At 40.9% G+C, this 15,238-nt stretch overlaps 1 protein-coding gene across 1 annotated transcript in view; it reads left to right on the top strand.

Moving 5' to 3' along the window:
- The window catches only part of LOC146986311 (uncharacterized), a 56,839-nt gene that overhangs the window by 37,246 nt on the left and 4,355 nt on the right, over positions 1-15,238 (top strand). Inside the window, exons 13-14 of the mRNA XM_085780076.1 lie at positions 823-935; positions 5,359-5,610. Coding sequence (XP_085636202.1) covers positions 823-935; positions 5,359-5,610 — 365 coding nt within the window. The remainder of the gene's footprint in view (positions 1-822; positions 936-5,358; positions 5,611-15,238) is intronic.

Genomic DNA, 15,238 nt, shown 5'->3' on the forward strand with positions numbered 1-15,238 from the left:
GATGTCGGATCACAATCTAATCAAACACGTACGGGGAATTTTTAGCCGGATAATTTGTACCATTCTTATCCTTGTTTTGCCTCTAACTTGACACACATGTCACTGTCACTGCTGCTGTTCCAGCTGCTGACTGTGTAGATAAACGGGCCAAATCAGTGGGAATAACACTAAATAACTCCCCTCGTTCCCGCGCCACAACTCCTCCGTGTCTCTCTGATCAAAGCAAGGATGTTTGGATTAAAATCTGAACCATCTTTCCCCCAAAACCAAATATTTTCTTCTTTTTTTTCACATTTCTAATTTCATTCCTCCTTCAATCATCGTCATCGTATTTTGGCAGTATCTAAATATCAGTCTGATTTCCAAGCCCACATTAAAATGGAGACGACATTGCAAATAAAACATTTCAGTGGGCTGTGCTCTCTTCAAGAGAAGTAAATGGGATTGAAAGTAAGCCTCTTACATATTGTACAGTATAGCCACCACACACACACACACACACACACACACACACACACACACACACACACCTACACACACACACACACACACACACACACACTAGTCCGAAGAGTGGTTAAAACACATCTTTTCAACAGCACCGTGTTGATGGTGGTTTTTTATTTTCTATACTTTTTGTTGATGGTGGTTAACCACACAGTCTAATGAGGGTGGTGACTGTGACTCAGGAGCAAAAGAAGAACCTCCTCACAGTGATGGTGCTTCATCCTATAATCTGCTTTCTAGAGTCTAGTCAGATAATAAATCTCTGCTTTTGCTTTTGTTTCAGCTCCTTCATCTCTCCCTTGTTTCCTCCCTCAGATCAGATCGAGGAGGCAGAGCCAGCACCGGGGCAGAGCCCAGCAGCCGGTGGTGCAGGGAGGCAGCGGTGACGTCACTGTGACAGATACAGCTGGTTGTGGGAAAACTGACAGGTGAGGACAAAGGTTAAACTTGGCAAACAACAGAAAACATACACGCCTGCACTCCTGCTGCATTTTTCTATACAGATCTCTCAAGTATTGTTTTCTCCCTCTGCACAAACCAAAGGTCGTTTAGGAACTTTAACTTTTTCTGCAGGGCATACTTTCTCTGGAAGTGTCACTCACCGCACATGTATCCATATGTCTTATAGATACATTTATGTAGCTGCTGACAGCTTCACTTTTCCACAGTGTCTTCAGGTATTGATTTTTTGCAACAGAACCAGCGGCTCCTCCAACAGCACATGAGATTTCACAATAGTCCTCTAATCCTCTCATTGTAGCGTTGTTTTTTCCTCTGACAAGAACCCTGCTGCAAACAAAAGGCTGTCACTAGTGCTACGGTGTGTGTGTGTGTGCGTGTGTGCGTGTGTGCGTGTGTGTGTCGAGCATACTTGTCATTCCTCACCTCTGCAGTCTCTGTGTCAAGTGGTTTAGGTTGTTTTAAGCAGGCGGAGGGTCAGCAGGGTGGTCAGGGGTCACCCGAGGGATTATTGTAATTGGGTGACAAATTACTGGTTTGCAAGTGGAACTGGACAATGCTCTCTGTCAGGTGTTGAGATTTTACATCGTCCTCTAACAAGGATAAATCCATAAACCAATCAATGACAAGTTGAGTGAGAGGTGAAATCAAATGGAGGGAGAGGGAGAAACACAATGTAAGAGTTAAAAATCAGAGAAAGTTGAGTTTGATTAACCTGCCCATTCAAACACCAATACACATTTTGGATAATAACTACCTTTGTTGTAGCAGCTCGTTTATCAACTGAAATACTGTATCTAGCTCCTGGAATCTGAATGGGTTGTATTATTTGTATTTATATTAATTAAAGTTAATAACAAATTTTATTTTGATCACATGTGACCTGCCAGCGGCGGTGAATTTGTTGACATAATCTAGTTCTTCTCACGAGATTTTTCCAGTTGTTTTCTTAAATTCCCCAAATCTCTGTCTCAGAATAACAAGTCAGACCAGTTTCTTCCCCCTGTGGCTGCTCATAGACAGTTTGAATAATAGTTTGTGAATCTGTGTCACTGCTGGTGGATCTTACAATTTATTTTCCTGGTGAAACTTGTCTTAAGTTAGAAAAACAATATTTTGACATGATACAACACGACTAAGGCGATATTTTGAAACTTTCGTTTAACTGTTGCTGTTATTTGTGGTTATTATTCATTCTGTTATTATTTTATTTTGATTATTTATTATTTATTTATTACTATCTTGCATCCTTAGGACAATTGCTTGCTAAAATCTCCTCAACACCAAAATCTCATTCACAGTAGTTCCCAGTGTATTAAAATAATTTAGTTTTGGTTTTTTGGTTTTCAGTGAACACACTTATTACTGCACATTCTCCCATGTTTACATAAACAGGTGCCGGTCTAAAAGGTGCTCTGGTCATAAGTGACACCAGGTCACATCATCTCAGTGTGACATAGAGATATTGGGAAACAAAGGCTGTGAGGAAGTTCCCCCTGCAGACCACACTCTGTGTGAAATTTTATATTATTTAAGGGTGATCCAGTTTTTGTGTCCTTTTACTTTCTACTTAGTTTTAAAATCAGCATGCCGTCAATAAAAATGACTTTCAACATTGTTTTGTTTAAAGGATTGTCTATCATCTCGTCTTTAGGATGGACAGAGTTTATATCACTGAGCCAATAAGCACAGAGAACAATAGAGTCCATGTTTGTCCCGACAGTATGAACAGTAACTTTTTACATGTGATACATATAAAACAAGCTAACCACAGGTGTACAGGATACTCCCATGCTCATACAAGTCACTGGGCTGTGTTGCTTATCGTGGGAGAATCCTGCATTTAAACATTTAAACCCTGGTCTTGTCTGTCATTACTAATTCATACGTGGCTTTCCTGGTAGACAAGATTACACTGAGCTCTGCCCAACGAGGAGGAGCTCATATTTATTTCAAACTAAATTAGACTGAGATAAATATTTAACTACATTAGCATTGCCTTGCTTTTTATTTGAGACGGTTCGGCGCAGGATGTGAGAGCTGACACGGCTGCCACAGCAAATATCAAGAGGGAAATCATGTCGAGCAGGTCCCGTTTCCGGGGGTCAAAGTTCAGGGATTGGTGCCCTTACTCAGCCTTAAGGGGTCACACTACCTGAATACCACGGTGACTTGACATTATACCATGACCATGTGACATATCTCTGCTGTACTGTATTGTCTAAAGTATCCAGGCTTGTCTCAACGTCTTTGTCACTGAGGAATCTTGTCCTGAATTATTTGTCAGACGTGTTGAATTTGTTAAGAAACCAGCAGACAAAACATGGAGCGAGCTACAGGAGGAGCGCACTCAAACAATAGTAGGAATGCTCTACGTTTCTCTGTGGCATTTGTCTCCCAGAAACCCCCCCCCCCCTTGCTCTCCTTCCTGCCTCAGCAGGTTCATACGGTACACTACTACATTTAAGGAGCTCATATCGTCAGGACAGGATGCAAAGTCACTCTTGAGATGTTCTTTAAAGTTCCTGCATCAAGGTCGTTTGAGCATAACGAAACACGTGATCTCTCATGTTTTATCTCCAGCTGTGAGATTACACACTCAGCCGTTATATGACATGGTTTTTGCGTGATAACACGTGTGTAACTCAAACTGTGTGTGGCTGATAAGTTTCCTAACACAAAGACCCACAACGCACAGGCACAAGGTAAAGAAACTCACTGCTGTATCTATAGAATCAGATAGAAGCACAAAGAAATGTTCTCCTCCTTAGGTGCCATAAAAAGAGAAGTACAAAAAAAACACAGGTAAAAAGAAAAAAAATATATATATATACTGTATATAGTATGTGATAAATAAGAAACAAAGAAAAACTTTCTTGCAACCACATCATATTCGTATACCACATAAACATATTCAAAAAAATAAAAAAAAACAACTCTGTTATTGCTATTGCACATATGATTTCAGTGGGTCAGCTGTGTTAGTGCAGTTATTGCTTTTGCATTAAAGCTGTTCCTCAGTCTATTTGTTCTTGACCTCAGAGTCCTGAACTGTCTGCCAGAGAGCAGCCGTTCAAAAAGTGTGTTTCTCTAGAAGTTTGTGATGTGCTCACACACAGGAATAACCACTGAGACAAATGCACCTTCACTTTGTTTATTTTGTGTGTGTGTATGTGTGTCCTGATATTGACTTATATGCATTTTTAGTGGCCAGCTTTTGGTATTAGTTTCTGTGAGTGAAAAGCTTGTGAGCGCTCCTGTCAGCTTTTTATTTGCTGAGACTTTATAATACTTTTTTTGTTTGATTACACATTGTAACAGAATGTGATTATATATGTTGTACCTCAGCATCCAAACTTGTTATGCGTGTGTGTGTGTGTGTGTGTGTGTGTGTGTGTGTGTGTGTGTGTGTGTGTGTGTGTGTGTGTGTGTGTGTGTGTGTGTGTGTGTGTGTGTGTGTGTGTGTGTGTGTGTGTGTGTGTGTGTGTGTGTGTGTGTGTGTGTGTGTGTGTGTGTGTGTGTGTGTGTAAAGGGTGCATTCATTTGCATGTAACACTATATACAGGTGGAAGCCTGCCAGCCTTGGAGAGGTTTGTGAAGTGAACTTAATAAGCTCCTAACAAGGAGCGAGTGGCGAGCTGCTCCTTCTTACCTTGTACATGAAATACACTACATTATATTTTCATGAATAAAAAGCACATGCTGCATCAGGACCTGCTCTTCATCATTTCCTGATTCAAATTCTCACTGAATTGGCCCCGCTTCCACCCTGTTGTGTGTATATGTGTGTGTGTGTTTCACTGAGCTTTACTTTACCCCCACCCCCAGCCCTCCTCCGCAATGCAGTAGCCACTATGCAGGTGATAGAGGTAGGCCTGCACCTGAGGATAAAGAGCGTATCACAACACTGTAGAAATGCGTTTGTAATCCCATCTGAGAGTTTTTGGGAGGTGATGATGGAGAGAAATGCAGCATCCTGATGCTACTTCTTATAAACTCCCTCTTAGGTTATGTTAAATGCTGATAAATAATGTGTTCATTCATTGAATAGATTGTTTCTTTCAGTATCTGATCATATTTTAGTCAGGCATCTGATGATATGAGAGTCAGGGTCTTGGGGACAGTTTAGTTAAAGGTTTGGGTCCTTGTTAGCACTGTGGTATGAGTCTCTAAGTTCCTCGATAAAGGAAGTTAAACATTATCTGTGCCCTGATTGCTCTCTTACCGGAGTAGCTCTCGTGGGTAAAGTTGTCCCGGTAACTGAGTCTTACACCCTCACAGCTCTAATATTAATAATATTACTGCTTTAAAGCATTTCTCACTTTCTTTATGCACATCATCCTCCTTTATGCAGAGTGTGGTTTCACTGTGGACTTATCTTTTTGTTTCCAGAGCAGAGCAAACCTTCAAAAGGACCAGCACAGGACCTGTTGGCAAGGCGGCCCGTCATCACAGCAGCCACAACCTCAGAGTCAAGTCCCTCCGCCTTCTAAGAAACGGAAAGGCCCCTCCCCCCTCCTCTACACGGGCCTCTACCCTTCCTGTGTCGTCCACCTGCCCATCCTCAAGTCCTCCGCCATCCAGTGTTCCTCAGAGCGACGAGCGACGCCAGCAGCAAAACACGTCCAGGATGGCTTTCATCAAGTGAGTGAATGAATTATATCGTCACTGTGTAAATGGAAGAAGGCAGCCGCCGTCATGTGACCTGCTCTTCTCACCTTTTGTCACTCGCCCCTCTTCACGTAAGCTCTTTAATTCCACATGACAGATTCGGGAGCCAGAACAGGAGGTTTCCTTGACACTGGTTGGTATTAAGCACAACCCACACAGCCTGGGGGCATTAAATTACACATTTAATTCCAATACTACTTCTGCATTTTCCTTTAAACCTCCGCCCGCCAGGACTAAACAAATTTATCCTAGATTATATTTTCAAGCACTTGGGGTGATTTCTGATTTGAATGCATCACTGAGCCTCAGATGCTCGTGCTGCATACTAATGTGTGTGCAATGCTCTGATTAAGTGAAGACCCACATAACATAGTTATTAAAAGTGAAGATGCTGCATGAAAAACAAATCAATCCGAACCTAAAGTGCTCGTACATACTGAGTGTAAAAGAACATCAAATAGATGCAGCTCACACTCCGTCACATTAACTGCAATATATCCCCATTTAAGTATTCTCCATAAATCTATATTTGTTTCAACGGATAAAATCAATTTATTGAGGATTTCAGTGGATTTACTGAACCGACAGAGTAGGTAGGAAGTTTGGAGAGTCTTACTGGTAATTAAAGAGATCCAACTTCCCAAATAAGCTCTTTTATTGCCTGATGAAGGATGTAGCAGAAAGCTGTGGTTCGGCTCAAAGTGAGTTTATTAAGCAGAGCGAACCACATCACAGAGCATATCGGGTTTCACACTATCAAACGACGTGTGTTAATCTGGTTTTAGGATCATCTTGTCGGAAGTATGTTTATTTTACAGACAGTGACTCCCCCACATCAAACACCGTCCCACCGATCAGTCCGAGAGCTGGTTTCCTCCCAGCTTTTGTTCAACAATGAACTTCCAAGAGAGCCGATCAGCATCTGGTGATTAGTTAGTGAGAAGTCCGTCTTTAATCTAACGCCAAAACATCTGTCCTGTGCCAGTGTGTATCATCTGGAAACAAAATACATAATACATAATAACACAAATGCAAGGACACAATTGCACCATACTTCGTACAAAACATTATTCTCTTCAGACTTTTAATCTTTGATCAGACTTAATGTTTAAAAAAAAAATGCTGGTCAATAATTCACCACTGATCTTCAATCAATTTTTTTCCACTAAGACAAAGAACTTCTCTCCAACGTGGCTCCGCCCACACGTCCCACTGAATCACAGCCAGATTCCTCATGTGATTATCAGATTCACTGGTTGTGTGTAAACACCAATGGCGAATGGATCACACTGATGTCTCTATGGTCTTTCTAATGAGTTTATGGGATGGGAGTGTGAGTGACACAGAGAGAGAGAGAGAGAGGGAGGGATAATCAGTGCTGTCGTGTTTTCCACAGCATTTCACAGCAGAGCAGGGTGGGAACATCATCACTGCACTAAAATAGACCTGTAGTTTCCTGTTTAGTAAGTTACACACCTTCTGCACAACATGTCCCTCCCAAGAATCTCATGGGAGGTTCACACACTCCCCCACTACTGACACAACGATGCTCATGTGTGTAACTGCACAAGCCTTTTTGGGAACAGACTTTCCCTTAGTGTGTGTGTGTGTGTGTGTGTGTGGGAAATAAGGAAATACAACTGACGTGTAGAGGAAGATGAGCTAAGCCGTCCTGTCCTCAGCAGCTCGGTGATGGACAGTATCTCCTCGCCCTGACACACACAGACTGAAATTACTTTTCTTCTCTCTGCAGGAGGTCACATCAGGGGACAGAGGAGCTTTAGGTTCACTCAAAGTCCAGAAGCCTAAAGACAGAGAGCAGGGATTCATGTTGGATGTTTAGTACAGTGACTGTGCTTTTAACAACAGGAGAAGGATGGAAGCGTTTTAGTGATCAGTTGCATCATTAATGTGACAAACAGTTACTGACATCCTGAGGAAAAGAAGCAAGTAGAGGGAGCTGTTACAGTATGCTGCTAGAAGAGTGCTGTCATTTGACTTTTCACTGATTTCATTTCTTCATTTCTTTCATTCTTTTTTATTTTACCACAGCCGATAACCAATCACAGCAGCATGTTTGTGTATTTGTTTTCTCCCAGGGCCTCAATACTATTAGAAGTTTTATCTCCTCATTGTGATTGAGAAAGAAAAAGACATCTTACAAAGCTCGAGTTCAATACGACTACATGATATTAATCAAAAAGTTAGCAAAAAACTTGCAATGGTAGCACATCTTAATTAGTAAATTTGAGGACAAAATACTCACATTTCACATGATTTATTCTGGCTCACATCATGCAAAACACACTGACATGTTTTCGTTTTTGTGATCAGACTACATGATATTGTTAGGGTACGAGGATAAAAGCTGGTTTTCATCACTAATATATGCTGAATTTAGATTTTAGCAGCATCAGACAAACAAACAGTGAGACACACTAAACCCACTGAACAGAATATTTCACTCTAATAACTGTAAATTGTTGGGTGGGTGAAATTAAACAATTTTGGGAGAGGACAACATGTTGTTTACCACATCAGGATCACACAACTGATGCCGTGCACAGGTAACTAGCTCGACCAGTATTCTGGCAGAGACACACACACACACACATTGTGTCCCTGTGGCATCTTTTCCCAGACATGGTATGCACAAGGTTAATCTCATTTGTATTGATTTAAACTAAGGCCGATATATTCATAAGCTTGAATAGGTTGTAGCTGAGACCTCTGCTTTGGGATTTATCTGGCTCAGTGTACGAGTACTGTTGTGTCAGGTCTTATAGGTGGTGTGTGTGTGTGTGTGTGTGTGTGTGTGTGTGTGTGTGTGTGTGTGTGTGTGTGTGTGTGTGTGTGTGTGTGTGTGTCAGCCCACCTCATCCAGGCTGCAGGGTAGCTGTATGCACAGTCAGGTATTAATGGATAAAGTCATTGGAACAATTAGAGCCGTAGTTTTTCCCAGGATAGAGCAGCAGAACAGATGTGACCCAGCAGCCTGCGAGATGTGTATGTGCTTAAAAAAAAAAAAAAACGTGGTTGGAGTGTGTGCATACTGCATGAGCTTGTGTGTGTGTGTGTGTGTGAATAGGAGTGTGCGTTGGCTGCAGCTTGTCATCTGATCCACTGGTGTTACTGGCTGTATGTTCAGCAGTGTGGGAGCCACTCTCCTGTCCTGTACTCACCTCTCCTCTCCTCTCCCAGGGGAAGTGTGTGTGTTATTGTGTGTGTATCTCTGACTGTTTGTATGTGTGTTTGTTTTATGTGCCTGCTTTCAGTGCATACCGTATTAACATTAGCCTCATTCAATCTTAGATCATGTGTTTTCATGTGTGTGTGTGTGTGTGTTTGCCACTGTGCCCTTTTAAGTTGTGTATGCTTCATATAATAAAACACACAATGCTACATAATAAACCCAGGCTGCGTCGTCCACCACATGGATTATTTTAAATCACTCAGGCAAAAGTGATCACATGCATAGATGTGTGTTATATACGCACAAGCAGCACCTCTACCATTGTTAAAGGAACTGTAGGTGCAGGTGTAGTGGTGTTATGTAACAGGGTAGTGAGGATACAGGACGGATGACTGATCACACACACACACACACACATCGCATCCTATTTATAACAAAGGGACAGTTGAAGCCTCGCTGCAGTGTTATGTGCTGAGACCGGTGCACTGACTCCCTCATTCCCCCTGACAACCACAAACAAATTAGGTTCAGGATTTAATCACTGTTTAATGTGTAGTAGTTTAATAAGAAAATAACAAACACAACCACAGTGTTTTGTACTTGCATTATATAATCTCTTTTACACTGATGTGACTTTAATAATTTCTTTATTTGGATAAACCCCTTGAGATGAATCATCTCGTTTTCGAGGGGGTCCAAACATATAGACAAACATGAACTCATCGTACAAACATGTTCTCAACAATACAAAAAAACAAAGCAAAAACAACAACAAAAAAACAGTCTACAAAAATAAAACAAACAAACAAAAAAAGGACAAACCACACTTAACATGACGACATTGGAACAATACAACCATAAGAAGGCCACAATGGCCAACACAGAGACTAAGATAATGGTATAATGATTGATAATGACTGATCTCGTTATCCACGTGTCACTATTTTGGTAGTTTTATAGTTAAACATTTAATCTAATTTACAGCACAGTCCCTTGACTCATAACATCAATAATAATCCGTTCACATACTTACCATCTAGTGTGTAAGAGTCCCCTGTAAAAAGCCACTGCAGTGTCCTCAGGGCTTCTTTGATGCTGTCTAGAAATATTCTGGATTTAATCGTTTCACCACTCCTGCTTTTTGTCTCTAAAATAGGTCAAGGTATTGATACTAGACGTAATGCATAGGTAAGACATACAGTACAGTACCTGCATACATGACAACCTTGTCTAACCTACAGTAAGACATTTCTATTTGAGTTTGTCAGAATATAGATTTCATTAAGATACGTGTTTGTATTTCCTTTGGAGTTTTCCTGACAACAGGGTGTAATTGGCTCTGGCAACTTAAGTATATTAAAAACACAGTGTAGTACACACTGTTCTTACAACTGGTTGCGTAATGCGGCAGGCACAACAGAGGAACCTCCTAAAAAAACATGCTTACGTCTGGTCTCAACTTGTTTGTTATTCCCGTGACAGAAAAAAACAAGTAAGCAGTAATCATGCATGGTTTAATTAATGTTAACAGTCGATGTCACCGCTGCCCTGAAATGTCCATGTTTATATTTTCCGGATTTTGCTCCCCTGACACACAACACCACGTTTAAACTGAATCATTCATTACATCACTCCAGATTTCTCAGCGATGGCCTGCTGTCGTTTGGTGTGTGTGTGTTTAAGGTGACTGTAACTGCAGCAGGCCTCACCTGTGTGAATGATAGCATTCTTCAGGTCACACACTATGACATCCCACACCATGGTGTTTGTTTGATCAAAGCCTCAGCCTTAAGCCCTACAGAAACACACACACACTCTACAAATTTGAGAAAGTGTCAACTCTAAGACTCAGAGGTTTGCAGTAGAAATACAATAGCACTTTACCTGTTTGAACCCTGGGTGAACTTAATTTCCTGTTTAGTTTACGCTCATAAATCAACTCCAGTTTGTAGTCTAAACACCAATTTTTATTTCCCAGTCTTTTATGTTTTTGATTTATCAGCTCAAAACCAAAATCACCTCTTGTTATACTGGAGCTCTCTAATAAATCATCATTATATTTCCTGCAGCGAAGTCTTAACTTTTTAGCAGCAATTTATACCTCATTATATCTAATTTAATTCAAACAAAAACTCTTTGAAGCTTTATTATGTGTCTCACATAATTATAGTAAAAACTTGCACATATACACGAGTTTTAATGGGTGAAGTTGCAGGCTGAGGGGGCCAGCAAGGCAGAGTACAGAAAAAGTGAATGGCAGTTCTGGCCAACGCCTTGCTGTTTATCTAGAAAGGTGAACAAAAGCAACAGGTATAAATGTAAAAGTGAGTGAACCATGAATGGACCACACCTCACTGTTTTTGTAAAAGCTGAATGGAGAGGGTTCCCCCCCATGCCTGCAGTGAAGGGAAGTGATGAATTGAAAAGACTGGAAATAAATTATTCTGTGAGGTACATTCATTGTTTCTCTTCCAGTGTAACAAAGGGAAATGTCAGTCCTAGTAAGAAAAAAAATTGGAAAGGTTTACATGCTGAGGTTTCACCAAGAAACAAGTCATAAGTTGTTGCATATCTAAAATCTCAATGAAAAGGCAAGTTTGAATACCAGCTGCTGCAGTGAATGAAGAAGGTCAAAGTTAATGACTGTCAGGTGAAAGGCCTTCAAGATTAAAAGTACAAAAGTGAACAAAGCCGGGATAAGGGACAATACAAAGTCCTCCAATACATTGGGAAATGAGGACTTTTTGTTTGATTGATCTGTTATGAACTCATATTTCTATTTGCTGAATAGCTTTAAGAATAAAATCTCCTTAGTATACATTCATATCTGCCACAACAAGAGTTGAGCTGAGTCAAAGGCAATCATGAGGATCCATCAACCCATACTTTCTGTTTCTGAAATAAGAGTTACAGTGGGTATGATGTTATTGGCCGACTTTGCTATGAAGACAGTCACTGTTTCTAAAAGCACCAATGTCAGAGGTTGACTTGAAACCCCTCGGAGAACCTCCAATATGGCAGCCCAACACCTGACCTCTCATATCACAGTTTCCCAGATCTATCCTTTGTTTATATTTAAGTTTTGGGGAACGTGGTAGAATATAAGCCTTATAAACATGACATAGCTGAGTGACTGACTGAGTGAGTGATCAATTATTGATCAGCTGACTGACTGAGTGGTCACCCAGACATTGGAGAGCCTCCATTGTTGCCTTTTCAAAATTATTTGGCACAAACTGTTGGTGGATTTCCCAACTTTTCAGATCCCTTTCGTAACTATGTTCACACTTAGCCTTGATTTTGTTATGACAATTACAAAATTAGCCAAAACCAATGAGCAAACAGAAATCCACATTCTACAAATGCCACCATCTTTTTGTGTTTATGTAAGGATCTGATAAAACTCAAAGTTTGAAAGGTAATAATGAATCTCAGTTCTAGATGAGCGACACAGGAAGTGTAGTAGGTTTTGAGTTGAACTACCACCATGGTGTTAAACGAGAGCGGAAGCATTTACTTTGTTCCCACCCTGATCCACGTCCCACTCGATTGATATGAGCTGTCATCCTAGAAGTCTTCAGTAACTTCCCAGTACTTCCTAAAGCCCGTATCAAAGATTGTATCTGATATCGGCTGTGTCCTACCACCAACACCTGCTGGGCACAGGATGAGGGACGTGGGGCTGTAAAGGTTTGTGGTTCATTGTCTCGAATTGAGGAAGGCGCTTGTCACCGAGTTGTCAGATGGACATGAATTTAAAAAAAAAAAACACAGTCCAGGTCAAAAAGCTTTGATCAAACATCGGAAAACCTCTCCTCCTCCTTGTTTACACTTCCAACCCCTTGTCCCACCTCTTTCACGGAGGATGTTGGAGATCCCATCAGTCATTTGTTGTTTGACAGTAGAAGACATAAAAGTAGCCTCAGATTTCATCCTCTGATTTTATGAATCCACATCTTTGCATAATTTACAGACCTTTACCCATTTTCCCACCACCAGTTTCCTCAGTGAAGAACATGCAGTGGACAAAAGCTGTCGTTTCTAAAGCTGTGACTGTCACTGCGACTTCTCAACATATTTTATTTGTCACAGCCTAAAATAAATAATATGAAAATAAACAAGTTCATCAGTCCAAACACAACAACTGTGTCATTCATGATGGAGAATAAGGCATTTCACCTGTCTACAACCCTTTCACTCAGCTGCCAAGATCCATAGTTCAATCACAGTGCGCTCCGATATATTCACGTATATGAAGCCTCATTACAAGTTGAAGTTAGCAGCGATGCTCTGTGTCAACATGTTTTACTTGCTTCCCTGCTTGTGTTCGAGGGGTAATAAAAATTTGCAAAAAGCAACTCCACACTGATTCTCACGCATTAACAGACTTGTTTTCTCACAGACATACAACATAACGACTTTTTACAGAGACATATATATTAATCAAGTTCATACAGTAACGTGTCCATACAAGTGAAAGTACCAGTTCACTGGGGTTTTGAAGTCGCACCTTTATGCTCCAACATGTGTGTAATTCGTCACACTGAGCGGTGACAGGTCGATGTCACATATAGCACCTGGATATGCTACTTTTGTTAACTTCAGAGTCGGTGCAAGCAAACGCAGCAGGATGGAGGGTCGTCTTGTCCGCGGTGTAGGTGGACTTCAGAGAGCCACTGAGTTCCTGCAGAGGAAATGGTCTCAGTGCTGCAGCCTATTATTGCCTCCTGTGCTCATCTCTACTGTTTCCGTCTTCTCCTTACAGTGTAATTGATTTTAAATTATAGATGATGTGTGTCTGCTGTAGCGGAGAGGTAATAATTATTCACTTTGTTCAGGTGTTTGTGTGCTGCCCGTGTTTATAGATATCTGTACATGTGTATGCATGTACAAAATGTGCATGTTTTTGTTTTTGATATGCACACTACATCTTTTTGTGTGTGTAACCAGTTACAGTACTTCTATGCACCCTGAGTGTGTGTGTGTGTGTGTGTGTGTGTGTGTGTGTGTACACTCTCTCACAAAGCCTCTAAGAAACAGGAGCAACCTGAGATCAGCTCACCTGACTGATGTTACCTGGCTAACACTTTCCCATTACTGTACCAGGCACACAATAGACTTCACATGACCGTGTGTGTGTGTGTGTGTGAGAGAGGGAGAGAGAGAGAGAGGGGGGGGGGCTGAGCTGACAGAGCTCCATTCACCTGACTATGTTACTCAGCCACCTCAGTGTAAATTATTCCCACCCCAGTGTAGCATGGTCCCAACTTGACACCCAGTGTAAATGTTTTAGTAGTTTCTTTATGGCTCCTTATGAATGGAAACTATATTAAATAAGCAATATTGTTTGACAGGAGTGTGTGTGGGGGGGGGGGGCACTACTGTACTGTGAGCTGTGACAAATGTGGGACCAGTTGGGTTTATACACGTCTGTATGTCTGTCAGTCAGGCTCCAACATGTCAGAGAGCCCGTTGTGCTCAGTTCAACAGACATGAACGATATCGTCTTCATTGTTTTTCTCTGGAGGTCTCAGGTTTGAGGATGTTTTTGACAGATGCAGCGCAGACAGGAACTGTGGCTCCAGCCTCCGCAGCGCTGAAGCCGAACTGCATCTGTGGTTTTCACGATCCTTATCGAATGTTGTCACAGCCCAGAGTCTAATCAGCGAACAGCATCTTCAGTTGTAGTTTGTGTGAATGGCTGCTATCGCGGGAACAGGAGGGTCTCACTGTGCCTCCTGTTATCTGTCACTTCCTGTATTTGACAAGCAGCAGGAATAGTAGTGAACACCACAACACTGAGCTGGAGCTGCTCTTTATTTTATTGGTTTATAAATTCCCAGTCACTTATGGATATTGATTTTAGAGGAGGAAATTGATGTAGCGTTTCAGTAAAACACAAAATTAATTAATTCCTAATAGTTACTGGTTACAGAAGAGGCATGATATTGTTGAAATTGCATGTATATTTCTCAAGAAATTCTTGCAGGTTGTTAAAAATGTTTTGTAAAAGAATAGTTATTAATTGTAAACATCTTATACTTGTGCTTCTTTGCACTAAAACAAAGGGAAAAATTTAGAGCTCTAATTATTTATAGGTTATTATGCTATTATTTTAATAGTCTGGCCCACTTTAGATTGAGTTGTGCTGTATGTGGCCCCTGAACTAAAATGACTTTGACACCTCTGGTTTAATGCAAACAGAGAAACAGTAGAACAAAGTTTAAAGTGACACATAATTAATTAATATTTCACTTGGTGTCATTTTTTTCACTCAAAACAGCTGACTAAAATGAAAGTAATTGGTAGCAAATTGCACTACAATTATTCTCCCCACTTTTATGTAATTGTGGCTGTACAACCTCAGATCAATTTAAAGAATAACACTCATAATTTCCTACATGTGGT

Source organism: Trachurus japonicus, chromosome 6, assembly GCF_045865225.1.
Source record: "Trachurus japonicus isolate A0001 chromosome 6, Traja_1.0".
Lineage (NCBI taxonomy): Eukaryota > Metazoa > Chordata > Actinopteri > Carangiformes > Carangidae > Trachurus > Trachurus japonicus.